Raw genomic sequence first — 27,763 nt, forward strand, 5'->3', positions numbered from 1 at the left:
TGTTAATGTAACTCAGAGAGTGTACAAATGGAACCAAATGGACCCTGACGGGTCCATTTGGTTCCATTTGTACACTCTCTGAGTTACAGACCCATAAGGGTCCATTTGGTTCCTAAATATCCATCATTTAGCTGGGGACCCCCTGGAACTCCCTCAATGACCCCTGGGGGTCCCCGGACCCCACTTTGAGAACCAATGACCCAGGCCATTTGATGGCCTAAGTCAAAGACGATGTTGACTTAGGCCAATTTCTTTTGGCCTAAGTCACATTTTCTTGTGACTTAGCCCTGGAGTAAGTCAGTTACTCCATAAATAATTTGGCCTAAGTCAGATTTACAATTGCCTAAATCATTTAATCCTCTTATGTTACATAAATGACAGACAGTGTTATTTGTATGTCAATAGACATATATTGTTATACACTGTTTGGGTGAAATTATTAAGAAATATCATATAGTTTCTTTTGGTTCAGTTTTTTCTGTTTTCTGAAAAACGTTTTTAAAACATGACATATGCCATTACTTTAAGAAGGTGACGATGTGAGAAGTTTCTGATGCAAAAAAAGAACAAAAAGTAAAAAAATCACGAGGGCCAGTTCAATAACTTGTCGTTGAGCGCGACCACGGCGGGTGCAAAGTGGCTCTCGGTGATAAAGTCCCCGGCAATGATGTTGAGCGAGGACATCCTGGAGCCGGGGCTCTGCTCTGTGACCCAGCCGAGCAGCGCCGGGTACGTGGCCATCACCAGGTCCTTCAGGGACTCAGTGGGATGAGAGCAGATGTACTTCAGGTCCTCTGTGAGGTTGATGCCTGTGACAAAGAAACTCGCTGCCGGAAGGAACGCACACGCACACACACACACACACACACACACACACACGCACACACACACAATTTTGGCTTGAATTCAATTGCTTACTTAAAGGTAGGGTACGTGATATATATACATTTTGTTAAAAGGTTAAAGTAGTATATTGTGATAGTAATCATTGCTACAGAGCGTTTGTTCGTCACATGGGTCTCTCCAGCTCTTTAGTAAACACAATATACTGTAGTACATTTTCAGGTGACAACATTTAAGCCAATCAGGAGAGAGTACTGAAAATGCATTTTCTGTAAAGAGCTGGAGAGACATGGAGACTCATTTTACTGAACAAACACTCTATAGTAATGATTACTATCACAATATAGAGCTATTTAACACTTAATTTAACCAAAGTAAATCACTTACCCTGGCTTTAATGTGCAATATTGTTTTCTCACTCAACAGTAAACAAACCAACATACAGTATAAGTGTATACAGGGTATCTGCCCTTTTCTAAAGTTTCAATTTAAGGACTTTTAAGACCTTTGTAATACCAAATTGTCAAATATTACACAAGAAAGAGGCAAACATTGCTAAAATAGTCCATACAAGCTCACAACGCCTCGCAGTGCGAGGCGTTGTGAGCTTGTAGTTCTGGTATTTTCACAATATTTATCTGTGGAACCGAGTCAAACTAAATGTAATGCCTACAATTCCATGTACTTGTCAGGGTGGGGGGTCCCCAGTTCTAATATGATTATTTTGGGGGGTCGTGTGCTGAAAAGTTTGGGAACCCTTTTACTGTATGTCTTCATGATACAATAAGCATGTCACTCATTACTCTATATATGGGTATGAGTAACAGTGTCTCTGCCATATGTGGCGGCTGCCAGTCATGTCAGAGACAGCACAGTACTTTGCCAGCCTTTTTGCCTTCTTTTTTGGGGCATCCCCAAATTGTTGATACCCTCTAGCAACCAGTCTGTGGGTATAATGTCCTATAGGCTGGCAAATGTAAAAACAAATAGTCTGCAGCTATAGCCCAGCTCTGAGATGGTATGTAGGAGTGGTTGGTATTTAATGACCTTGGTCATAAAGGCTTCCTCTGCGCGCACGTGCACGTGCACGTGCACACACACGCACGCACGCACGCACGCACGCACGCACGCACGCACGCGCCCGCGGGGGAGGGAACTTGTCGCTTTGTTTAATACGGGGGCTCCTCACTGACAGGTGGGTCAGAAGGAGAAGACAGCCGTGGCTAAAACCAACTCACACACAAAGGGCTCCAGTTGAAACGTACTCATTTAAGTGCCTGTGTGGCACTTGTGGGCGTTAGAAATGACCGCGTTTCAACCTGAGCCCTTTGTGTGCGCAAGGTGATTTATTTTCCCTTTTGTAAGACATTGTTCTGTGCTCAGCACCTGTCTAAAGTGTTCCTTCTCCTCGTCAGTTTACGACAGCAGACACACAGAAATGTGTGGGAAGGAATTAATTGGCATAATGAATAAATTGGGGAGAAAAATAGTTGGCTGCTGTCGGTTCAAATGTCACACAAAAGTAGCAAAAATAGCAGATCTACAAGCTCAAAACGTGTCGCAGCGTGATGTGTTTTGAGCTTGTAGATCTGCTATTTTTGCTATTTTCGAATTGGAATTTTGTGCTATTTTTTTATTGGAATCCTAAAAAGTAACATTTTTATTTAATTTAAGATGCATTTAGTTATACTTATGTTAACTTTATGAACTTAAATACTAATACATTGGACATAAAAAAGAAAATAGAATTTTAATACTAGTCATTAAGCTACTAATATAGACTGAAGTAATTGAAGCGGGTCATGTTTGCAATTGTAACAGCTGAAATCAATAATACATTACTCCTACTATACTACAGTATTCCGATATTAACCTGCGGGCCGCATTAAGTGAAGGTGGGGGCCGCCAGTTGCCCATGTATGCACTAGTATGAATTAACTTAAGTTTCAGGAAAAAAAAAAAGCTGATCTACAAGCTTGAAGATCTGCTATTTTCACTACTTTGCTTTTTGTTTTTCAAAATCTAAGAAATCTTTTGAACATTTTGAAAATTGAATTAAATTATAATAAAAAATGATATATACTTAAATAGGAAACTTTTTTTTTTTACTCACAACCCATAAAAATGGTTGTGTGAGCGCAAAATGGGTCCCGAGTCCCGACCCATAGTTAGGGAAACGGTGGCATGTTGGCTGTACCTGGCCGGCCGTGTCTCTTCATCTCCTCGAAGGCCTCGATCAGAGCTTCAGCTTTGCATTTGTTGGCCCACCAGTATGGAATGTGAGGCCAAAGGTCACCGTGACAGCTGGCCTGGTGGAGCTCATAGGACACGATCACCTGGTAGCCCAAACTCCACAGGTTACGAAGGGTCACCACCTCCTGAATCCATGGATAGAGAACATTGAGTTAACTTTTTCTGTCCCCCCAAAAAAATATATATTTGGGGGGTCCCCAGATGATTTGCTTAAAGGACAACTTTGTTTTTTTTACAACCAAGCTTTATATTTTAGCTCAGGGGTCTTCAACAGGGGGTCCGGGACCCATAGGGGGTCCTCAGAGTTAGTACAGGGGGTCCGCCAAATTTTTGTGTGATTTATATATATTTTCGTTAACCACTTGAACCGTAGCATCCCTTTTCTGAAAAGAACCTTAGCCAAAAATAGCCGATCAACAAGCTCACAACGCCTCGCAGAGAGGTATAGGTGTAGAGGGAAAAAAGAGCAGACCAAGTAAAAAAAGAAAAGAAAATAAGTTTAATCTGCAACACAATCTTATACAATATATTGGGGGTCCCTGCTTCATCTCTCTCAACTAGGGGGTCTTTGGGCTGAAAACGTTGAAGACCCCTGTTTTAGCTTGTAATTAAAGTAAATAAAAGATGAGTGTTACATTTTTTTCATTTACTGCTTTCTATAGTTTTAGCAATTTTTGCGATCTTTTTTACAGTGGGCATGCCCTTTAATGTGCACATTGTTTTCTCACTCAACCAACATACAGTATAAGTGTATACAGGGTATCTGCACATTTCTAAAGTGACAATTTTAATACCAAATTGGCCAAATTGTCAAATATTACGTAAGAAAGAGGCAAAGATTGTGAAAATGCCACAAAGCCGAAATATTTAGTCAAACAAAATGTAATGCCTCAACTCCTACAATTCCAAGTGCTAATGGGAAAGAGAACCTGTGTTCCTACGGATCAAACGTAGTTATTATTGAACTATAAGCTATTGTTAATACTTTTCATTGGTTCAATATTCATAAAACCCACAGACACACTCAACCTCTTTCACTTTTTTTCCTCTTAAAAAATAAAGCCAAAAATAGCAAAAATTGCATATCTACAAGCTCACGACGCATCACATGCGACACGTTGTGAGCTTGCAGATCTTCTATTTTTGCTACTTTTGACACTGTTGTATGACAAGGTACTGCGTTAATTTACGAAAAAGCTTAAAAAAGTGTTCATACTAACTTACTTTATATTTCAAATGTAGCAGCACTGAAAACTAAACAATCGTCAAGAAACTGCATATTACATCTAAATTAAGCTCTTATTGTAAACGTTTAGTCTGACATTTAGTCTCGGTGCTGACCGACTGAGTCTAGGTGCGCCTGAAATCATACTTTTGATTGTATTTTATTAACCACTTGAACCCTAGCATCCATATTCTGCACGAACATTTGCCAAAAATAGCCGATCTACAAGCTCACAACGCATCGCAGCGCGATGCGTTGTGAGCTTGTTGATCGGCTATTTTTGGCGTAGAGCTTTGATGTAAAAAAAAAGGGGGGGGGGAAAAGAGCAGACGAAGTACAGAGCCAAAGGTCAAGTTTAAGTGGTTAAATGTCTGAAAGTACGCATGAACATGAATCCAACATTTGAATAGAAAAGATCAACATAAACGTACACAACACTGATGACAGTGCTGTCAAACAAGTCTATGAAGCTATCTATGAAATCTATGAAAAAAGTTCAATCTGCAGCACAATTTTATACAATATGTAGTGGAGGGGTCCCTGCCTCGTCTCTCTCTCTCTCAGCTAAGGGGTCCTTGGCCTGAAAAAGCGTTGAAGACCCCTGGCCTACATTGAACTGGTCTTATGGAATAGCTGTATTGACCGCCTGTGCGTTTACAAACAAAGGACCCATTGATAGTCATGTTGGACTTTGGTAGAATGTTGGGTTTGTATGATGACCTGGATGTAATGATTCTGTTCACTCTCACTGTGAGGTGAAGCAGGTCTCAAAGTCACATGTTTAACAAATGAACGCAAACAACCAGTGGTGGAAAAAGTACTCAATTATTTTACTTAAGTAAAAGTTTCAATAATGCAATGTAGAAATGCTCTGTTACAAGTAAAAGTCCGGAATTCAAAATTGACTTGAGTAAAAGTACAAAACTCATTATGCAGAATGTCACATTTCACAAGTTTTCAAATGTGTGAAATGTATAAAAATCTTTTGAAAATAGCCGATCTACAAGCTGACAATGCGTCGCATCGCAACGCATTGTGAGCTTGTAGATCGGCTATTTTCGAATGGCTTAAACGTATATAGGGCTGAAGTGGTTATGTATGTTTTGTAATAATAATCAAAAACAAAAAAGTAACTATTAACGATAAAGTTTTCAAATACATGTAGTGGAGTCAAAGTATAATATTTGGATCTGAGATGTAGTGGAGCAGAAGTAAAAGTATTGGAAATTGGAAATAGTCAAGTAAAGTACAAAAACCTCAAAATTGTACTTAAGTACAGTACTTAAGTAAATGTACTTAGTTACTTTACACCACTGATAGTAACCATACCATCGCTAGTATCAATCAAAAGAAAAGGCCAAGGGTAGCAAGAAGGCATAGGGAGAGAGTGAAGTGCTTCAATACTGCTGTCAAAGAAATTCCGCTTTATCTTTATCTCATTCCTTATTATTTCTTTGAATTGCATTATATCAGTTCTCTTTTTTCTCTCTTTCTTTTTCATATCATATCCAGTATTAGCTCTGGTCCATAGGTACTTTCCATTCTTTACCCATCGCACCGCGGTAGCGCAGCCTCTAGTCTGTAGTAAAAATACAAAATACACTTTTGCTACTCACCAAAACAAAGACGGTTTTATAGAGTTGAAAGCCTATTCTACTAAGTCGGAACACTGTGAGCCCTCACCTCACGTCTAAAATACCAAAATTGGCCAGAAAAGAAAATATTCTACCGGAAGGAAAACATGTTTTTGGTTACTCCACTGCGCCCCCTATACAGTAGATCTGGTCAATGGAATTTTCCTATTGACCAGATTCTTCCTTCCGGTGAAATATTGTCTTTTCTGGCCAAAAAGTGTATTTTAGACGTGAGGTGGGGGCTCAGAGTGTTAAGGAGAACTCCTCCAAACGCTATGGACCAGAGCAGAGCTAATCCAGTATTATAGTTGTTCTTGTAGTTGTGTTGCTGTTAGCGGTCTGGCGGAACCTTTTTCCTCATTTGCATTCGTGCTGCTTGTGACTGTCTGTACGAGCGACGACAAATAAACCCTCTAGACTGTTGACCAAGCAGATTCCACCCATGTTTAAAAAGATTAGTCCTTGCTCCGTCTGTGTGAGTCGTGTACTGTGTGTGTGTGTGTGTGTGTATGCATCAACATTATGCTGAGTATAAATGAATGCAGAATTCAGTGTTTATGAAAAGGAAACCTGACGTTATTATAGCTCTCCACGTGTACGAGGTGGATGCAGATTCTCATGGTGGGCTTTGGTGAGTCGCCAAGAAGGAGAGATTGTGAAGGAACAATTATAAATGTGATGGGTTTTCATTCAGTCCAATAATATTTCACAGCAACATTAACACCGTGCATTTTAAATTGGTGCATTCTGCTCAGGAGCAGATAAGGATTCGCTATGGACTGTTATATTTACAGGACATGTACTGTATCTGTATTCAATGCACTTTTCCCCAACCATAAATCATTATGAGAGAAAGGGCTGATATATTTCTCACAGTGGTGGAAAGAAACTAAGTACATTTACTCAAGTACTGTACTTAAGTACAATTTTGAGGTGCTTTTACTACAATTTTCAATACTTTTACTCCACTACATCTCAGAGGCAAATGTTATACTTTCACTCCACTACAATTGTTTGAAAACTTTAGTTACTAGTTACTTTGTAGATTTGAATTATTATTACAAAACATACATTAACCACTTCAGCCCTATTTAGACATCGGCTATTTTCAAACATATTGTACTTTTACTTTTTGTACTTTAAGTACATTTTGATGCCAATAATTTTGTACTTTTACTCAAGTAATTTTTTTGTGAGCTTGTAGATCTGCTATTTTCAAATAGCCTAGGTATAAAATAGGGCTAAAGTGGTTAATGTATGTTTTATAATATGATAATTTGTATCTGCAAAGTAACTAGTAACTAAAGTTGTCAAATAATTGTAGTGGAGTAAAAGTACAATATTTGCCTCTGAGATGTAGTGGAGTAGAAGTAAAAGTATTGAAAATTGGAAATACTCCACTAAAGTAAAAGTATCTCAAAATTGTACTTAAGTACAGTACTTGAGTAAATGTACTTAGTTACTTTACACCACTCGGTGATAGTAGTTGTTTGGCCCTGCAGGAAGCCGGCCAAACAACTGTCAGGAAAACAGGAAATCAACGTGAGAGTGTGTCTGTGTATTCTCTCTACAGGGACGTTTCAAGGATATTTTGGCGACAGATTGGCGAGGCCAGATTACACACAGGAACCTATTACAAATGTGATGTTATTTTTTTTGCTGTTCTTACACTCTGTGAAATAGTATTCTGAGTCCAAAAACATGTCAAGCAGCATTAACGTTTGTGCATTAAAAAAAAAATATATATATTCTGCCAATTTACTGTCCATTATATCTACATGAAATGATAATCTTTGGTTCATTAGTCCGTTTCCTGCTGGTGCAAATCACAAAGAATAAAAGCACATCTCTACATCTCTCACTAAACCCACATCCCACTGGGCAGCTGTTAGCAGGATACCAGTGACACACTGGTCCAGTAGAGAGAGAGAGAGTGCTGCAGTCTCCTCCAACATCTCAATGTCACTAAAAAACTAAGCCTCAGACCTCCCAAAACAAACTGATTTGACAACTACATCTCTGCCTTAAGGGATAGTTCACAAAGGAGGCTCTCTTTGTGTCTCCTACCGGAACTGCTGCAGGTCATCAAATTATTGTCTTAGGAATGTGACAAAAACAAAAATATATCCATGAATTCCAAGTCTCCATGGGGTGACTAATCCATAGAAAAAAAAACATTCACTTTAAAAAAAATGTTGGGTCATTTTATCGTCTACTCAGGCTTTTGTGATCCCCCAGACAGTTTTTAAGTTGCTTGATTCAGTATTTAGATATTTGATATTCATTTTATCAGACACGCCCCCTTCCTATACAAACCCATTATAACTTCAAACTACATTTTTAACATGTTAAGATTCATCAGAAACACCCGTCCTTGGTTCTGGTGACTCATCCTGCCCTCCTAATACACGAGGGGGCATGTTTTTTCATTTGCTTTTTTCATTCTTTTTTTTTTTTGTATTACATTTTTTCCATTTTCCCCAAAAAAATATTAAAAATAAATGAAAAAAGTAATTGAAAAAACACAGTCTCCTCACGTATTATAAGGACAAAATCAGTCACCAGAACCAAGGACGGTTGTTTTTGGTGAATCTAACATGGTTAAAATGGAGTTTGAAGTTACAATGGGTTTGTATAGGAAGGGGGCATGTCTGATAAAATGAATATCAAATGTCTAAATACTGAATCAAGCAACTTAAAAACTGTCTGGGGGCTCACAAAAGCCTGAGTAGACCATAAAACGACCCAACATGAAATATCCCTTTAACTCCAACACCCTTTGCGAGTTAGGGATGACTCAGGGTGGAAGACAGGGTTAGGCAAATACTACTGTAATTAAGTATTTAAGATAGTCAAAGAGACAGTGCCCTCAGCACCCTCATACCTGTCTAACTACTTCTCTAAAGTAAGTGACACCCAAACAGACACAACACTAGAGGGAGCGTCCATGATCTGCATGGTTCCACCCACATTTAGAACAAACATGGGCAAGTTCTCATTCTACTGCTCTGCCACCAAAATGTGGACTTGATAGGAAATACGTAATTTTTCGGGTGAACTACTACTTTAAGTAAAATGTTGAGGTATTTTTTTGTGGATTGTGATTATTATTAAAAGACACACGAACCACTTCAGCCCTGTGTATATTTCGGCCATTTGAAGATAGCAGATCTACAAGCTCACAATGCGTCGTGATGCGACGCATTGTGAGCTTGTAGATCGGCTATTTTCAAAATATTTTTTATACATTTTGAACTTGTGAAATGGGTCATTCTGCACAATGATTTTTTTTAAACTTTTGGTACTTTAAGTATATTTTGATGCCGATACTTTCGTACTTTTTACTCAAGCACATGTTCAATACGGGACTTCTGCTTGCAACAGAGTATATCTAAATTGCAGTATTGATACTTTTACTTAAGTAAAACACGTGAGTACTTCTTCCATCACTGCTTTGTTGTGAGGAAAGTGAAAGTCCTAGCCTTGATGAAAGTTCTGTGGCGCCACAGAAATATACAGAAACCAGTATCAGCGTAACATGGCAATCATGCAAAAATAATCACAAAGGCTATAGCCTCGGTTACAAGGCAATAAAGAGTTTGCACACTGTAGCTCCCTTCTATTACCGTACTTTATTGCGGTATCCAGCAAACCCTAACGTTTTGAGCAACAATGCTCCTCTTCAGAGTGAAGAACTGTGTGCTACAGCCTTGTACATACATAGGCTAGCCTTTGTTAAACATCTCTTTTGAGTTCAGCACCCATGGCCTTTAAATGGTAATGTGGATGTGTGTGACCTCCCCTGATCTTAGAATCGTGCGAATAATCAAAGCAGATGAGAAAAGACATGTACCGGGATTGTATTGGCAGATATGTATTGGCCAGTGTTGATTTTGACAGCAAATGTTGATGTAGTTTTAGTCATAGTCTTTTGAATAAATTCCATTTAGTTCTAGTCATATTTTAGTCATCTGAAATGTTTTAGATTTTGTGTAGATTTAGTCGACTAAATATCATAAGATTATAGTTGACTAAATCTACAGTTGATTTAGTCGACTATAATGTATTTTGTCGGTGCCTTGATGGCGTCATATTGGCTGATTTTACACTTGGTTGCATGCTGAAAATAGCAGATCTACAAGCTCACAACGCGTCGCCCTGCGACGCGTTGTGAGCTTGTAGATCTACTATTTTCAGACAGACAACAACTGAGCGCAACCAAACATAAAATTACTTGTCTTGTAGTTCTACTGGATCTCTTCTCCACTCGTCCCTCCCTGACAAAATTGTCAATATATTTAGTCTTAGTTTTAGTCATCGTAGCTTTGTTTTGATTTAGTTTTCGTCAGTGAAAAAAGGTAGTCGACCGACAAAATCAACACTGGTATTGGCCAAATACCGTTTCTCCATAAAATGAGAGAAATGAGAATGGAATCACAACTTCTGTTTCCTTGATTTCCACTTTACATGTTTCTTACCCCTTTCTGCACATCGTATCCAAAAAGTAATGTTTTTCTGAAATGCTCTCAGATGTTTTAAGTTCTAGCTGGCAATAAAATCTATCCAACGATTTGAAAAAAGCTTTTAAATAGCTTCTCTCCTACATGTTTTAAAGACATACCCGGAAGTTGCGCCCGTAGAGATAACATTACTGATTCCCCTACTGGTCAAATGTTGAATTGCATCTTCTAATGCATAATATTATGGAACCGGCTGAGTAGATTAGCGATTTAAACGCTTTTTTCAACTCGTTGGATAGATTTTATTGCCAGCTAGAAGTTAAAACATCTGAGAGCATTTCAGCAAACCTTTACTTTTTGGATACGATGTGCAGAAAGGGGTAAGAAACATGTAAAATGGAAAATGTGCGACAATGTCCTGTTAAAACGGACCTCATCTCGGAGCTACATAGCAGAGGGAGAGGTTCTAAATGGGGCTAAGAGCGCAGAAACAACACATAAAGATGAAGAACAATATCTGGACTTAGATTGTGCTCAGGGTAGCTAACATGCAACCCAAGATTCTACCAAAGAAGACAACATTGCTTTACATTGTTTTAAAACATGGGTCTTCAACAGGGGGTCCGACAACCCTCAGAGTTACTACAGGGGGGGGGGGGTCTCCAAATCTTTGTGTGAACTTTTTCTATTATTTACATCTAGCACTTGAACCCTTTGCATCCCTATATTCTGAGAGGAACATTAGCCGAAAACAGCCGATCTACAAGCTCACAACACGTCGCAGCGCGACGTGTTGTGAGCTTGTAGATCGGCTGTTTTCAAGCAAAGAGGTTTGGTGTAGAGGGAAAAAGAGCAGACCAAGTACAGAACCAAAGGTCAAGTTTTTACTATTGACAGTTTTAAATGTCTAAAAAATACACTGATCACAGTGCTGTCAAACAAGTCTATGAAGCCGTCTATGAAACCTATGAAAAAGCATAATCTGCAACACAATGTTGTACAATATGTATAGTGGAGGGGTCCCTGCTTCATCTCTCTCTCAGCTATAGGGGTCCTTGGCCTGAAAAACATTGAAGACCCCTGCTATAAAACAAAACAAAACAAAACGATACAGAGAACAGTGTATATACTGCACCATTTTGGGACAGAGCTTGGAGCCGAACACGTTGCGTATGGTGGAGATGAGACGGGTGTGCAGGTCCGGGCTCAGGCCCAGGAAGTGGCTGAAGGAGAGGATGACCACCTCTCTGGGATGAGCGTCCAGCCACTCTCTGATCTCCACCAGCACCGTCTGTCAAGAGAACAACACCATACCTCAATCAGTACTTGGGTTGGTCATGGGGGTTATGACCAACCTATGCGTATGCATCTATGCATTGGATATTTGAAATTAGCTTATAATAAGCAGACATGGCAACACTGACCTCAACGTCAACTCTTTGATCTCGTCATAATATGTTGATTGATGTACTTTATTTAGTAAGACATGAGAACAGTAACAATGTTACAGTGTACGTTCTGTATCTGTAATGTCTGGTGCACTATATGTCCATAATATACCACCATGTCAATGGTAGTCCACTGTTAAAGGTAGGGTAAGTGATTTGCAATTATTCAAATAATTGCAAAATGGGTCTATGTTCTGATAGTACTAGTTACTATAGAGTGTCCTGTCCATATAAGGAGTCTCCCATGTCTCTACAGCTCTTTATTAAACAGAAAATGCCTTTTCAGTGCTCTCTCCTGATTGGCTTAAATGTTGTCACCTAACTGAACATGTACTATATTCTGTTTACTAAAGAGCTGGAGAGACCCCTGTGACCCAACAAACACTCTGTAGCAATGATTACTATCACAATATAGTACTTTAACCCTTTTAACAAAAACAAAAAAAATACCCAAACATTTCACTTACCCTACCTTTAACTGTGTCGTTTTATGTTTTAAGCCGATACTTTGTTGCATGACAAATAGCTGAAATAGCAGAGTTACGACGAGCTCTCAACGCACTGTGTGAGCTCCTAGATCTGCTATTTTCGCTGCAAAAGAAAATGCTGCTTTATATCTTTATCTTTGGGTTTCATTTTATAGTGTAATATTGTGATTATACAACAGTTAGCATCAGAATAAAACATAGCAGAATGTATTCATATTGTGGGGCTTTTCGCTCTCAAAATAACAACCTTTCTGCAAGCGTTATCTCTCTGTTATCCTGGAGATACAGAGCATGGAGTCTGACAGAAGACAGAGTCCCTGTTTACTCAGCCAGTCCAGACCCAGCATTCAGATGGCTGTGTGAACTAGACCAGTGGTTCTCAAACTTTTTCATGTCAAGGACCCCCAAAATGACACTTATTAGCCCGCAGACCCCCATTTGAAAAGATATGCTACGGACCCCCCCATTAGAGAGGATTTTTACAGCTCTAGCAGTCAATTCTCAACCATTTTAATTGAACGACCTCCAGTTTGGCATGCATTAGGCTACGGACCCCTAGTTTATGGCATTTCTATCTCTGGGACCCCAATTCATATTGTAAAATCAATGTTAATGTAACTCTGTCCATTTGTACACTGTCAGAGTTACAGACCCATAAGGGTCCATATGGTTCCTAACTATCCATCATTTAGCTGGGGACCCCCTGGAACTCAAGGACCCCTGGGGGTCCCCGGACCCCACTTTGAGAACCAATGCACTAGACAACCTTTTTCCAAACTGAACGTGTAGAGAAACCAAACAGTAAGCTCAATCTCACCTGTAATTAAGGTATTCGGTAGAAATTAAATTTCTTTTAATGACAGAATTAGCTACAAACTTCCCATGCAAACTGCTAGCCTAGCCACTTATCCAGCTCTGCTCTGCGGGACTCTGTCTGATAAGCACAGCTGATTTTTGATTAGGTGTTGCTGTCACGCTCGTTTGAGCACGGGTACAGAGCCTATTTCGACCAATCAGATTGCTTGGTCAGAACTATCTGTTGTATAACTATTCATTAAAATGAAAGAAAAGATCATTTGAGCACTCCTGATTTTTTTCTATGGATTAGTCACCCCATTGAGACTTGAATTTGTTTTTGTCACATTTCTAAGACCATAATTTATGACCAGCAGCGGTTCCGGAAGGAGACACAAAGAGTCTCTTTTGTGTCTCCTACCGGAACCGCTGCCAACCGGTCCGCTGGTCATCAAATTATTGGCTTAGGAATCAATGAGACAAAAACAAAAAAGTATCAATGAATTCAAGTCTCCATGGGGTGACTAATCCATAGAAAAAAAGTAATTGTTTGGGTGAACTGTCCCTTTAAAATGATGCCGAGCAAAAAATCGGTATGTATAAAAAGGAAACCTGACTTGATGTTGTTGTTGTTGTTTTTTTGCTGTTCTTACTACAACTACATTTCATAGCTGCTGCGTTAACGTTTCTGGGTTTAAAAGTGACATATTCTACTAATTAACCGTCCATTACGTTTACATGAAATTAAAAATGTTCTTTGGTTGATTGCACTCTTTCCTCTCCGCCGTTGAAATGTAATCAATGCACCGAGACATTCCTCACAAAACTCTGGAGACCAGAGTGTGTGTACTCTCTATGAGTTAATGGGGGTCCGTGGCCCTTAATGCATAGCACACTGGGGGAGGGGGGGGGGGGGGGTGGGGGTCCGTGAAATGAAAACGTTTTGAGGAGAACCACTGCGGTACAGAGAGTGCTGCAGTCTCCTCTCCTCCTGTACGGTGGGCCGTGACACTTTTCCTTGTGGGTTTACTGATCCGTTTTTTTTTTTTGAAGTCTCACCACTTTTTTTTTATTTCTTCCATAAAGCGTTGCTTCTGTAACAGACGCTGTAGTTTATACGCTCTCCCTTAAACCATTGAGACCTGGAACTGTCTCATTTTTAGCAATTTGAGCTAAAAAGCATTATTTTACACTTTGGGCTATTCAAAAATAGCAGATATACAAGCTCATAGCGCGGCACCGAGTGCCGCGCTATGAGCTTGTAGATCTGCTATTTTTGAAAAATCGTGAAAATGTGTGCAAATCTTTGAATATGTATTTTTTTAAAGCGAACATTTTTAACTCAAATCGTTGCCTCTGGGGGGTCCCTGGAACATAATATTTTGATGGGGGTCGGCGGCCAAATACATATCATTTTGGGGGTCCTTGACATGAAAAAGATTGAGCACCACTGATATAGAAAAATACGTTTTTCAGAAAACTGTTGAGATTTAGGAGACATGTAGAATCGGCTTCAGTTCTCAATGGGTTGAACAGCAGTGGCAGATACAGAACAGTGTTCAGTGGAACAATGGGACCGGGGGAAAATCTGGGTGGGCCTTTTAAGTTTAGTTTCAATCAGAAAACACTCACGTCAAAGCAGATTTAACCATTTATTGCAACAAATGGAATACAGTTACAAGGAGAATTTTGGACTAAGTTTTTCTTACCTTTTCTATGGTGTATCTTAGGATGAATGAATGGTACAGTAGAATCATTTCATAACTCCATCCCGGGTCCGCCACAGCTTAAAACGTGCGCGGATAGGCCTTGCGCTAGATGGCGTATTTTAATAGCTTTTTTTTTTTAGATCTGACGTTCATAGTGACAGAACACTATGCAACAAAAAACAAACAAACAAAAAAAAACAGAAGTCTCGCTAGACGAGATTGAAATCTCGAGATTTCGATCTCGTCTAGCGAGACTTCTGTTTTTTTTTTGTTAGTTTTTTGACAGTGTTCTGTCACTATGAACGTCAGATCTCACCCCCCAAAAAAGCTATTAAAATACACAATCTAGCGCAAGGGCTATTGGCGCACGTTTTAAGCTGTGGCGGATGGACCCAGGATGGAGTTATGACATTTTTCTACTGTACCATTCATCCTAAGATATCATAACATCATAGAAAAGGTAAGAAAACCTTAGTCCAAAATTCCCCTTTAAGCTTGGCGTTAAAGCTCCAAGCTATCTCTTGGGAGATATTCCCTGAATTTTGCTAGCAGAAAGAATGCATTGGTTCAGCAACCAAGAAAGACCCAGTGAATACGAAGCCGTATTTAAAGGCCAAGACCACTCTGATAGAGGTTTAGGTTGTGTAGTTACCTTGCCATGATGTAACTCCAAAGATGGACAAGAAATTAAAAATAATTGCTCCATTGATTAGAAATTGATAATTCAAAAATATACTCCTCATTGATTTACATTGTACAGTAAAACAGCTCTCAAAGTCACTATTTTAGCACATAAACGAACACAAACAAAGTTGATTCAGATAATATAGAACATCACCAAACCCAGTACTGTTTTTTTTTAATAAAAATGTTAACTTCCTGTTGATTTTGCTATTTTTATTAAGAAGAAAACCTGTACTGGATTTGCGGATCCGGATCTTCAAATAGTAAAATCAGCAGGAAGTTAACATTTTTATTAAAAAAACAAACAGTGCTGGGTTTGGTGATGTTCTATATTGTCTGAATCAGCTTTGTTCGTGTTCGTTTACGTGCTTATAGAGTGACTTTGAGAGCTGTTTCAGTGTACAATGTAAGTCAATGAGGAGCATATTTAGAATTATCAATTTCTAATCAATGGAGCAATTATTTTTGATTTCTTGTCCACCTTTGGAGTTACATCATGGCAAGGTAAATACACAACCGAAACCTCTACCAAAGTGGTCTTGCCCTTTAAAGGAACCTCTTTGCTAATGCGTGAGCTGTGATTGGAGGATGGATGTGTGATGTAATGACCAGCAGAGCTGTGAATGGGGAATAGAAAGCTGATGTTCAACATCAGCTGACTGACAGCTGATTACAGCTGACTGGCGTGCAAGACTTCCGTGTCCTGCATGAACTAACTCTATGCTTATATAAATAGTCTCTGTCAGGTGGAAACCTCATATGGCCAAAACTATAACTAATCAGGATTCAAATTCAGCTGTAGCAAAAAGCTCGAAACCTTAAGTAACCTAAAACATTTGAGTACTTTTTCCACCACTAGGGACACAAAACGTTTGAAACCCTCTGATCTACATGAGTTCTGTGTGGTGTATACCTCCACTGTGAGCGTGGTGTAGACACCATGGTAGAAGTAGAGGTCTGTGGAGGAGTCGTTGGGTCTGTGAGCGATCCTCAGGTCACAGTACCGAATCCCACAGTCCAGCTGCTGCTTGATGCTGTGCTCCTGTAACAACACACGGGACACAATGCACTGATATGAACGTTTTGTTTTACTATTTTTTCAAAAACACGTGAAACACGTGATTGGCACTCAATGAGTTAAGAGTCTGCACATGTATGGGTGGGCCTGTCACAATTATTACATAACAGTTATAGTACAGTGTTCCAGTGTTATAGTACAGTGTTATAGTACAGTGTTATAGTGTTATAGTACAGTGTTATAGTGTTATAGTACAGTATTATAGTGTTATAGTACAGTGTTATAGTACAGTGTTATAGTACAGTGTTATAGTACAGTGTTATAGTACAGTGTTATAGTGTTATAGTATAGTGTTATAGTGTTATAGTACAGTATTATAGTGTTATAGTACAGTGTTATAGTACAGTGTTATAGTGTTATAGTACAGTGTTCCAGTGTTATAGTACAGTATTATAGTGTTATAGTACAGTGTTATAGTGTTATAGTACAGTGTTCCAGTGTTATAGTACAGTGTTATAGTACAGTGTTATAGTGTTATAGTACAGTGTTCCAGTGTTATAGTACAGTATTATAGTGTTATAGTACAGTGTTATAGTGTTATAGTACAGTGTTCCAGTGTTATAGTACAGTATTATAGTGTTATAGTACAGTGTTATAGTGTTATAGTACAGTGTTCCAGTGTTATAGTACAGTGTTATAGTGTTATAGTACAGTGTTATAGTATAGTGTTCCAGTGTATATAGTAATAGTAATAGTATAGTAATAGTAATAGTATATTGTTCCAGTGTTATAGTATAGTGTTAGTGTGTTAGTATAGTGGTATAGTATGGTGTTATATATAGTATAGTGTTATAGTACAGTGTTATAGTATAGTGTTATATATAGTATAGTGTTCCAGTGTACAGTGGTTGTACCTTCATAATGTCAGGGGTGGCACCCCTCTGGCGCCTCTGTGGTACCACCTACTTTTGTGGTACCGCTTTTTTCTCTGTGGTGCCACTAGATGGCGGCAGAGAGCAACTAATGCCCAGACATAGCCAGGTTGTGTCTATTTGAGACAGGGCTGCTTTCAGTCAACAGATAAAAGCTGCAATTGAAGCTGAACTTGTTGAGAAGTGAAACAAATAATTGTATGGGTTATATTATCAAGATGTATTTTGGTAAATTGCACTCAGTGGGCTACTAAATATAACCCTCAGGAATGAAAGGGTGAATGCATTTCAAAGTGATTGTTATTTTTATTTTTTGTAAACATAGAAAATAATGCAGTCCTTAGGATGAATTCAAAAGCAATTGTTTCTTTAAACACAACTGTGTTCCATGGTGGAAGAAGTACACAGACATTTTACTTAAGTAAAAGTAGCAATACCACAATATAGAAATGCTCTATTACAACTAAAAGGCCTGTGTTCAAAATGTTACTTAGCCTAAGTAGCCTAACTAGTAACTAAAGTTTTCAAATAATTGTAGTGGAGTAAAAGTACAATATTTGCCTCTGCAGATGTAGTGGAGTAGAAGTAAAAGTACAGTAATACTCCAGTAAAGTAAAATACACCTCAACATTCATTAATTTCTAGGCGCCCCAACCTGGAATCAAACCCTGCTCTGCAAATTGTAAGGCCAACCTCTACTCCACTACACTACTGGTACAGTGATAAGTCTGTGGGGTCAGGACATGTGTCGTTCTCTATGTTCTGTGCACTACTCCTTGGAAAGTCAGATAAAAAGCTTGCAGCTCCCAAAGCTGCTACTGTCTGAGAGCAGTAACTAGTAACTATAGTAGTCAACTAAAAGCATTATAAACTACTGTCCGGCACAATTATATTGTTTTAGAATGTGAAACAGAGTTAAATGAACACAGGAGAGTATAATGTACTAACTAACTAAGGACCCCAATTTAAACAAGCCATATGGCTTTCTTATTCCTATTTAGCAGCCAGCTTCCTATTTAGTCGACCTTGGATTTGAACTGTACTTTCATGTGCTTTTTGTCTGCAAACTTCTAAATAAAGTATTCAATCAATCAAAAAACTTTTCATGGTTGGAAAAACAGAGAGAGAATGAGAGTTTTCATCTGAAGAATTGCTGGGATCCACAGAAAATCTCTGCTATCAGTCTGTCTGGCAACAACATGCAAATTAACTGGTTTAGCACCTTGGCCAGGGTCTTTTGTTTGTATAGCCACACTTCATTGTCATCACAATGGACTTAGAGCCCAGGAGTTGTGGCCTCCCCCCACACACACACAAGCACACTTTTTCAATTGCAGTTTGTTTTCATTTGATTTTAAGTGGATTTGCTAGTTTTGTTTTTAGTTTGTGAAAAGGCTTAGTTTTAGTTGAGTTTTTAAATTAGTTTCAGTGTTAATTTTAGTATTATTGTAAGGGTAGTCAGGGGCAATATTCAACAAGCTCAGAATAGTGAAAATGGCAGATCTACAAGCTCACAACACGTTGCATTGCTACAACTGCTGTTGTCATCGGCTGTGTGGAGACAGAAATGAAAATTGATTCAGATTTGTTGCTTCATCATTCTGAATCAGCTTTGCTTAATCATTCATCAAAAGTTATGGAAGCTCTAATGAAGGAACGGGACTCAACTGGTGACGTTGACAGAGAAGCGTCAGAAAGATTCATCAGACTTACAAACATCCCATCAGAGAGAATTTGATGCATTTGGGGTTGACCTTAAAAATGCAGTCGATGCCCACTGAAGACAGAGAGAAAAACTCTAAAAATGTAATGAAAACAAAGTGCAATTGAAAACATGTAGTCAAACAAAAATACAAATGTGTGCGTGTGTGAGGATAAAATCTCTGTTGATTTATCTCTGAGAGGGTAGCCTAAAAATGTATGTATCCACTAGTAAAGTTACTCTGGTTTGGTAACAAAATGTAAAGTGCGTTATAAATAAAAATCCATTATTATTATTATTATTACTCTCAGAAAGTAGCAGCTTTGGGAGCTGCAAGCTTTTTATCTGACTTTCCAAGGAGTAGTGCACAGAACATAGAGAACGAGACACGTCCTGACCCCACAGATTTATCACTGTACCAGTAGTGTAGTGGAGTAGAGAGTGGTCTTACAGGTTACAGAGCAGGGTTTGATTCCAGGTTAGGGTGCCTAGAACTTACATGTGTATAATGTTGAGGTGTTTTTTGACTTTACTGGAGTATTACTGTACTTTTACTTCTACTCCACTACATCTGCAGAGGCAAATATTGTACTTTCACTCCACTACAATTATTTGAAAGCTTTAGTTACTTTGCAGATATAAATTGTTATATTATAAAACATACATATTAACCACTTTAGCCCTATTTTATACCACAGCCATTTGAAAATAGCCGTTCTACAAGGTAGATCAGCTACTTTAAAACATTTTAGTACTTTTGGTACTTTAAGTATATTTTGATGCCAATACCTTTGTACTTTTACTCAAGTAACATTTTGAACACAGGCCTTTTAGTTGTAATAGAGTATTTTTATATTGTGGTATTGCTTTTACTTTAGTAGAATGTCTGTGCACTTCTTCCACCATGAAACACAGTTGTGTTTAAAGAAACAATTGCTTTTGAATTCATCCTAAGGACTATGCATTATTTTCTATGTTTACAAAAAATAAAAATAACATTCACTTTTAAAGGCATTCACCCTTCCCCTGTTGGTAATAATGTACTGTAGAGTTCATGGACTCACATGCGCCACATGGTGGCCGTTCAGCCACACTACACCTTAAAAAAGGTGTCAAATGTGGCACCACCAAGTAGTAGTGGCGCCTCTGTGGCACCACAGAGGCACTCAGATGGTATTACTGCCATTCTCAAGTGCTAACCACTGTATATAAACTGCTCACAACATGTAAGGAAACTTGAATTTGGGCCATTATATCTCCCCTTTACTAATACCAATCAGTAAAGTGTTGTATATCATTTTTATCGGTGATTAGTCACCTTTACAACGAGGTACAGCTTGTAAGCATCGGGCATTCATGGAATGAGCAACACAGGCAAACGTGTGGGTAGCGCCGAGCAAAAATGTGCCAAAATGGCCTGTTAGACTTTTCTGCTGACATTCAATGTCGTGACATTCATGACATTCAATGGGCTTCAGGTGTGTGACTGTCTCAGGCATGTGACTGCCGCAGAGGTGAGTGACTGGCACCTGAACATGGGTTCTGCAACTTTGTTGAGTTTGTGTATGCTCCAAGCAGCAACACTGCCCCCATGGAAAGATGCCAATTTTGTCAGGATAAGGCCTGTGCAACAGGGCAAGTGAAGCTGGTGTTCCGTTATGCAGAGTGACAGCATTATCTGGTGTTAGCCCTGGTACCATTTACAAACTTAGGACTAAGTTCTGTGAGACTGGTGAAGTCAACAAGGAAGACAACAACCCAGACCCCTTGCTTCACTGAGGAACCATAGATTTACAGGCAAGATTTGCACAACGGAACCAAAGACAGATGTCAAAGTTGCAGGGCCCATGCTCAGGTGCCAGTCACACACCTGTGACCTGCAAATGGTACCAGGCTGACATCAAATAATGCTGTCACTCTGCGTAACGAAACACCAGCTTCACTTGCTCTATTGCATGGGCCTTATCCTGAAGGGACAAACGTGGCATCTTTCTATGGGGGCAGTGTTGCTGCTTGGAGCATACACAAACTCAACAAAGTTGCAGAACCCATGTTGCAGAACGCAAAGTTGCAGAACCCACCTCTCAGCAGGTGTGTGCTGGCAGGTCGCTCAAAACAAGAGCGATTACCAACAAAAGCATATTGGGTGATTTTGGCACATTTTTGCTCGGCGCTACCCACACGTTTGCCTGTGTTGCTCATTCCATGAATGCCCGATGCTTACAAGCTGTACCTCGTTGTAAAGGTGACTAATCACTGATAAAAATGATATATAACACTTTACTGATTGGTATTAGTAAAGGGGAGATTAATGGCCCAAATTCAAGTTTGTGCGCAGTTTAGTAGTAATACTATAGTAATAGTAATAGTAATAGTATGGTGTTCCAGAGACATTTTGTCTGCTATTCCTTTTTTTTTTACAATGTCACGTGTTTATCCTGCATCCTGACCTTTATCCTGTATGAGTCCTGATTGGACAGCATTGATTTACCGACATGAAAATGTGTGTTCTGTTTACTAAAGAGTCTGGAGATACTGAACAAATATTCTATAGCATGGGTCTTCAACAGGGGGTCTGGGACCCCTAAGGGGATCCTCATAGTTACTACAGGGGGTCCGCCAAATAGGTGTGTGATAGGAAATGTTTCTACATCTACAACAGAGTATTTCTACATTGCAGTATTGATACTTTTACTCAAGTAAAACATTTGAGTACTTTTTCCACCACTGGCTTACGGATAACATGACGTCTTGGCACGCTGACATGGATGATTAGTAACTGATATAACATTTAGTCTCTGTCGGGGTGGAAAACTCATAGCAAGTCATTTTAATCAGATTAACTTGAGTCATGCAAACTTGAATGCATTTTAACATTAAAGCCGTAGAACATTGAATTCAGTTTAGAGCCATGCAGACAGTGGATTCCAGTTGACTTTAGAGCCATGCACACATGAATGTCAGTTCAACATCCAGTTTAAACCAGTGGTTTTCAACCAGTGGTCCGGGGACCACCAGTGGTCCTTGAGGGAGCACCAGGGGGTCCCCAACAAAATTTGTTAACATAGCGTCAGAATCATTTTAACCACTTAGGGCATAGGCTATTCAAAAACAGCAGATATACAAGTATATCTGCTATTTTTGAAAAATCTTGAAAATGTGTGCATAGCTGTGAATATATATATTTTTTAAAGCGAACATTTTTAACTCAAATCTTTGCTTCTGCGGGGTCCCTGGCACAACACATTTTCAGATGGGGGTCCGCGGCCAAATTTATATCAATTTAGGGGTCCCTGGCATGAAAAAGGTTGAAAACCACCGCCATAGAACATTGAATTTACTTTAGAGCCATGCAGACATGAATGTCAGTTCAACATCCAGTTTAAACGATTGAGTAATGCAAAACTCTGAACTGTAAGGTGGAGGCTGGGGTGGTGGAGGCTGGGGTGGTGGAGGCTGGGGTGGTGGAGGCTGGGGTGGTGGAGGCTGGGGTGGTGGAGGCAAGCTTTGCCGGCAGCAGCAGTGTGTGGCAGAGATTGAAGCAGAGATCTAGTGTAGGGGAGAGCCGTATTTAAACCGGCAGCCTTGTTGTGTGTAGGAAAGCGTGGCTGATTGAAAGCAATCAGCAGACTGACAGCTGATTACAGCTGAGCTTTTGCGACCTCCGTGCCTAACTAACGCTATGCTCCATTTGTTATGCTTATGTGTGACACTGCAGTATGATCACTTAATTCACAAAAACACACAAAAGGTTAGAATATAGAGATAAGAGGTTTCCGGCCGACAGTGACGATTTACTCCCATCATTAATTTACCTGGGTTTTTGCCCACTTGTAGACGAACGGACGAATGAGCGGCTTCATGAACTTGTCGAGCTTCTGCAGCATGTCTGGCTGAGTGAGGTCCACCGGAGACCTGTCGTTCATGTCCAGACAGTACGTTATGGCGTTGTGACTTCCTGAAAAAGAGGGGGAAACATAAACTCACAGTTTATCAATACATATCTTTTTTTTAAAGTAGCAGATCTACAAGCTCAAAATGCATCGCTTCATGCCGTGTTTCGAGCTTGCAGATCTTCTACTTTTGTGTGACGCTGTAGTAGGATCAAGTAGGGCGTTAATTTACGAAAAAACACAAAAAAGTTAAAGTAATGGAGATCAGAGGTTTCTGCCTCGACAGCAATGATATGTTATTTGATGCCATCAGAGAAGACAGTCTGTACAAACAGTAGTCTGAGTCTCCCATTAGCGCAGACAGTGTATACAAGTGGTAGTATAAACCATTTGTTGCAGGGCGTATATATATATATATATATATATATATATATATATATATATATATATATATATATATATATATATATATATATATATATATATATATATTTGGGATATGGAGTTGTTTTGACTGGGCTCTGTGCCCAGATGAAGCCTGCAGAGTATATGATATGATTTATGACAGTCCTTGATATTATAAATGTGTTCCCACAACGACACTCAACGCTGGAGGCAGAATAATATCTTTGTTGTCGGGTGAAAACCTTACATCCAAAACAGACCTCTGTCACAATTATTACATAATAGTCTAAATCGCAATTATTTGAGATAATCACAATTATTTTTTACATAATCGTCATAATCGTCTACATGTTGAAAAATGTTCACACATCTTAGAATAGTAAAAATTGCACAAATAGCAGATCTACAAGATCTAAATAGCAGATCTAGCAATAGTGTTGTTGATAGTACAGCACCACTGCCCTAAACATGTAGTGTTGTTGATAGTACAGCACCACTGCCCTAAACATGTAGTGTTGTTGATAGTACAGGAATAAACACAGAAGCACCCGGGAGGATATGATACTAAGAAAGGGGGAGGAGCCAAACCAAGTTCCTGTTTCTACACAAAAAAGGATGTGGTGCCCCCAGAGGCAAAAACAAGGAAAACATTTAGTTTTCCCCCTTTTACCCAATGGGTTCCCAGATTGCTTTTCAGGAAATGAAAACAACAAATAGAAAGAACCTGTTTTTTCCAGTGGATTCAGTGTCGTTATGATTTAGTCACAAGCTGTTGTTAATACTTTGGTTCAGAATGTTTCAAACCCACAGACACACACTCTCACTTTCACTTCAAAGTAAAATGCAGAAATAGCTCAAATAGCAGATCCACAAGATCTGCTGTTTGAGCAAGATCTGCTGTTTGAGCTTGAGCCGTGAGGGGGGGGGGGGGGGGGGGGTTCCAGGGGGTCCCCAGCAATTAATGTGTTCATATAGCATCACGATCATTTTAACCACTTTAAGCTTTTATACTTTGCCTATTCAAAAATAGCAGATCTACAAGCTCATAGCGCCGAGTGCCACGCTATGAGCTTGTAGATCTGCTATTTTTGAAAAAATCGGGAAAATGTGTGCCAACCTTTGAAAATATATATTTTTTTAAAGCAAACATTTGTAACTCAAATCTTTGCTTCTGGGGGGGTCCCTGGATCAAAATATTTGAGATGGGGTCCGTGGCCCAAATACATATCATTTAGGGGGTCCATGACATGAAAAAAGTTTGAGAACCACTGCTCTACAGCACTTCCAATAGGTACATATCATATCAGTGTGTGCTTACCTGGGATGGCCAGGTTGCATAGGGGCATGTCCCACAGCGAGCAGGAGAGGTCAGCCATCCAGCTCTCCATGGGCAAGCCTTTCAGGGTCAACTCATTCTCTTGGGATGACATTGATGTAACTGTGTGTGTCCATAAATGAATCAGATTAGTTATAGCTGAGCTGCTCAGGGCATGGAGAATAACATGTTCCATTCTAATGTTGCCTATAATACTTCCATATGCTGTTTGCTGACGTTATCCCAGCACAGCACAGGCATTATTGACTTGTGCCGGGATTGACAGGCAAAGGTTGTATTTAACGCTTATCTGCAGCGGTGGAGATAATCGAAATTTACTTGAGTAAAAATACAATAGTATTGGTATCAAAATGTACTTATATAAAGTACCAAAAGTACAAGTAATCATTATGCAGAATGTCCCATTTCACCGGTTTCAAATGTATAAAATGTATTAGCTCTGAATCATAGCCTAAATGTATACAAATCCTTTGAAAATATCAGATATACAAGCTCACAGATTGAGCTTGTAGATCTGCTATTTTCAATTAACCAAATATAGGGTGGTTAATGTATGTTTTGTAATAATAATCAGAATCTACAAAGTAACTAGTAACTAAAGTGTTCAAATAATTGTAAAGTAAAAAAGTGTAACATTTGGCTCTGAGATGTAAATGGAGTAGAAGTAAAGTACTGAAACTTGGAAATACTCCAGTAGCCTACAGTAACAAAAATACCTCAACATTGTACTTAAGTGCAGTACGTGTACTTAGTTACTTTCCACCACTTTTTAAACGTGACCAGTGGTCACGTTTAAAATATGTGCAGAAACCGTTAAACACAACATTCTGACATTCTGACATGGTAATAATGCAGTAGCTCTGGGTGCAGCAGACACTCACATAATATGAACTATAGCTCTTTAGTTGTAACATAGCTCTGGTCCATAATAGAAGGAGTTCTCCTTTAACGCTATGTTACTTTCCAGCCGTTCCCCGCAAACCCCCGGTACCGCAGGCTGCGCAGCCTCTAGTCTTTAGTCAAAAATAAAACATTCACTTTTGCTACTCACCAGAACAAAGACAGTTTTAACATGTTGAAAGACGATTTTTCTTAGTGGGGACACTCGGAGACCCCCACCTTACGTCTAAAATACACTTTTTGGCCAGAAAAGAAAACTAAAAATATGTTTTAGTGACTTTACTGGCTGCGCCCCTTACAGAATTGGTCAATGGAACTTTTCAATCGACAAGATCTGTAGGGGGCGCAGTGGAGCAACTAAAACATTCTTCCATCCGGTGGAATATTTCACATTATGGTAAAAAGGTGTATTTTAGACGTGAGGTAGGGGGCTCCGAGTGTCCCCACTAAAGAAAGTAAGCTTTCAACATCTTAAACCCGTCTTTGTTTTGGTGAAAGTGTATTTCTAATTTGTACAACAGACGAGAGGCAGGCCGGGGGGTCTGCCGGCAACGGCCATAAAGTAACACAGCGTTAAAGGAGTACTCCTTCTACCGCTGTGAAACCAGAGCTAGTTGTAACATACAGTACTTACATGACAGTGTGACAGCCGAGGCTGCGCAGTGTGTGTGTGCGGGGTAGACAATTTTTCCCTCTCTCCCCTTCCTCTTGCAAAACCCGGGTTTTTAGAGATTATAATCCAGGTGATTAAAAAAACTACCGTATGATGAGGCAGTCGTCCATTCTAAAACAACCAAAAACGACATGGTGGCTGATAGGGAAAAAAATAAAAGATGTATTTCCAGCAGCTTTAGTTTGTGTTGTATTTCCCTCAGATCCCGGCACAATGAATGAATCCTCCTTTAATGTGAGCGGCGCGTCATCAACATCTCCTCCTCCAGTATGTCTATACACCTGCATAGCGGCGGATCATGCTGGCCGCTGGAACTTCAACACAATACTTAAATATTAAGCCTCCATCACACAGCTATCATGATGTGTGAGGTCTGTGAGGTCAGTCCTTCATCCAGACAGTCCAGGGGGATCATCACATGTACATGATCATCATCATCATCATCTTCATCATCGCACGGTGTTAAACTGAGCTGGATCCGGGTTTACAGACAGACTAGTGTAGAAGGAGGGCGGTGACGGCTCGAGTTCTATGGAGGACGAGCAGAGGCACAGGCACAGGCACAGGCACGCACACACACACACACGCACACGCACACGCACACGCACACGCACACGCGCACGCGGCACACACACACACACACACACACACACACACACACACACACACACAGCCGGCGTGCTGATACGATCACTACCGCTTCACAGAGGCATTTCCTCTTAAAGAGACCACTTACCCTGGCCTGTGCAATGTACTGCACTTTATTACACACACACACACACACACACACACACACACACACACACACACACACACACACACACACACACACACACACACACACACACACACACACACACACACACACACACACACACACACACACACACACACACACACACAGCCTGCACCCTGCCTCCACTTTACACTGCACTTAGAGACACACACACACACACACACACACACACACACACACACACACACACACACACACACACACACACACACACACACACACACACACACACACACACACTGTGTACATAGAGAGAGAGAGAGAGAGAGATAGAGAGATTGAGAGAGAGAGAGACACAGATTGATAGATAACTATAAGTGTGTGCGTGTGTGTGATAGAAAATGAAAACATTTCTAAAGACTAAATACATAGATTTCAACTTCACCTTCTGTATGTAGAACCATTTACAAAACACTGCATGTAGGCTGTCTGTCACTCATGAACATGGTATATGACTTTACACATTTATGTCTAATATTGGTAGCTTGTATGAAGGCCTACCATTGCTTATTACTATGTTACTACCTACCCGTACTACCTACGCCCCATAACCAGGCTTTGGTTTTATT

The 27,763-nt window shown here is 39.7% G+C and overlaps 1 protein-coding gene across 1 annotated transcript; it reads right to left on the reverse strand.

Moving 5' to 3' along the window:
* Window positions 1-26,494, reverse strand: plcxd1.1 (phosphatidylinositol-specific phospholipase C, X domain containing 1, tandem duplicate 1). The gene is made up of 7 exons (XM_084065855.1): window positions 26,360-26,494; window positions 24,808-24,927; window positions 23,007-23,149; window positions 16,453-16,581; window positions 11,551-11,706; window positions 3,041-3,221; window positions 1-827 (listed from the first exon to the last, which is right to left on the reverse strand). The coding sequence occupies exons 2-7, from the start codon at window positions 24,917-24,919 to the stop codon at window positions 583-585; spliced, it is 966 nt and encodes a 321-aa protein (XP_083921981.1). The 5' UTR covers window positions 24,920-24,927; window positions 26,360-26,494; the 3' UTR covers window positions 1-582.
* Between the last annotated feature and the right edge of the window lie 1,269 nt (window positions 26,495-27,763).

Source organism: Gymnoscopelus microlampas (genome assembly GCF_963454915.1).
Source record: "Gymnoscopelus microlampas genome assembly, chromosome: 9".
Lineage (NCBI taxonomy): Eukaryota > Metazoa > Chordata > Actinopteri > Myctophiformes > Myctophidae > Gymnoscopelus > Gymnoscopelus microlampas.

Bases quoted from the DNA above. Each gene is read 5' to 3' on its own strand.
- plcxd1.1 (XM_084065855.1), bottom strand. From the start codon at position 24,919: ATGTCATCCCAAGAGAATGAGTTGACCCTGAAAGGCTTGCCCATGGAG. The intron at 11,707-16,452 runs GTATACACCACA...TTCTCTTGACAG, and splicing joins ACACCACGCTCACAGTGGAG to ACGGTGCTGGTGGAGATCAG. The intron at 3,222-11,550 runs GTGCAGTATATA...CCATGGATTCAG, and splicing joins CCAAGCTCTGTCCCAAAATG to GAGGTGGTGACCCTTCGTAA.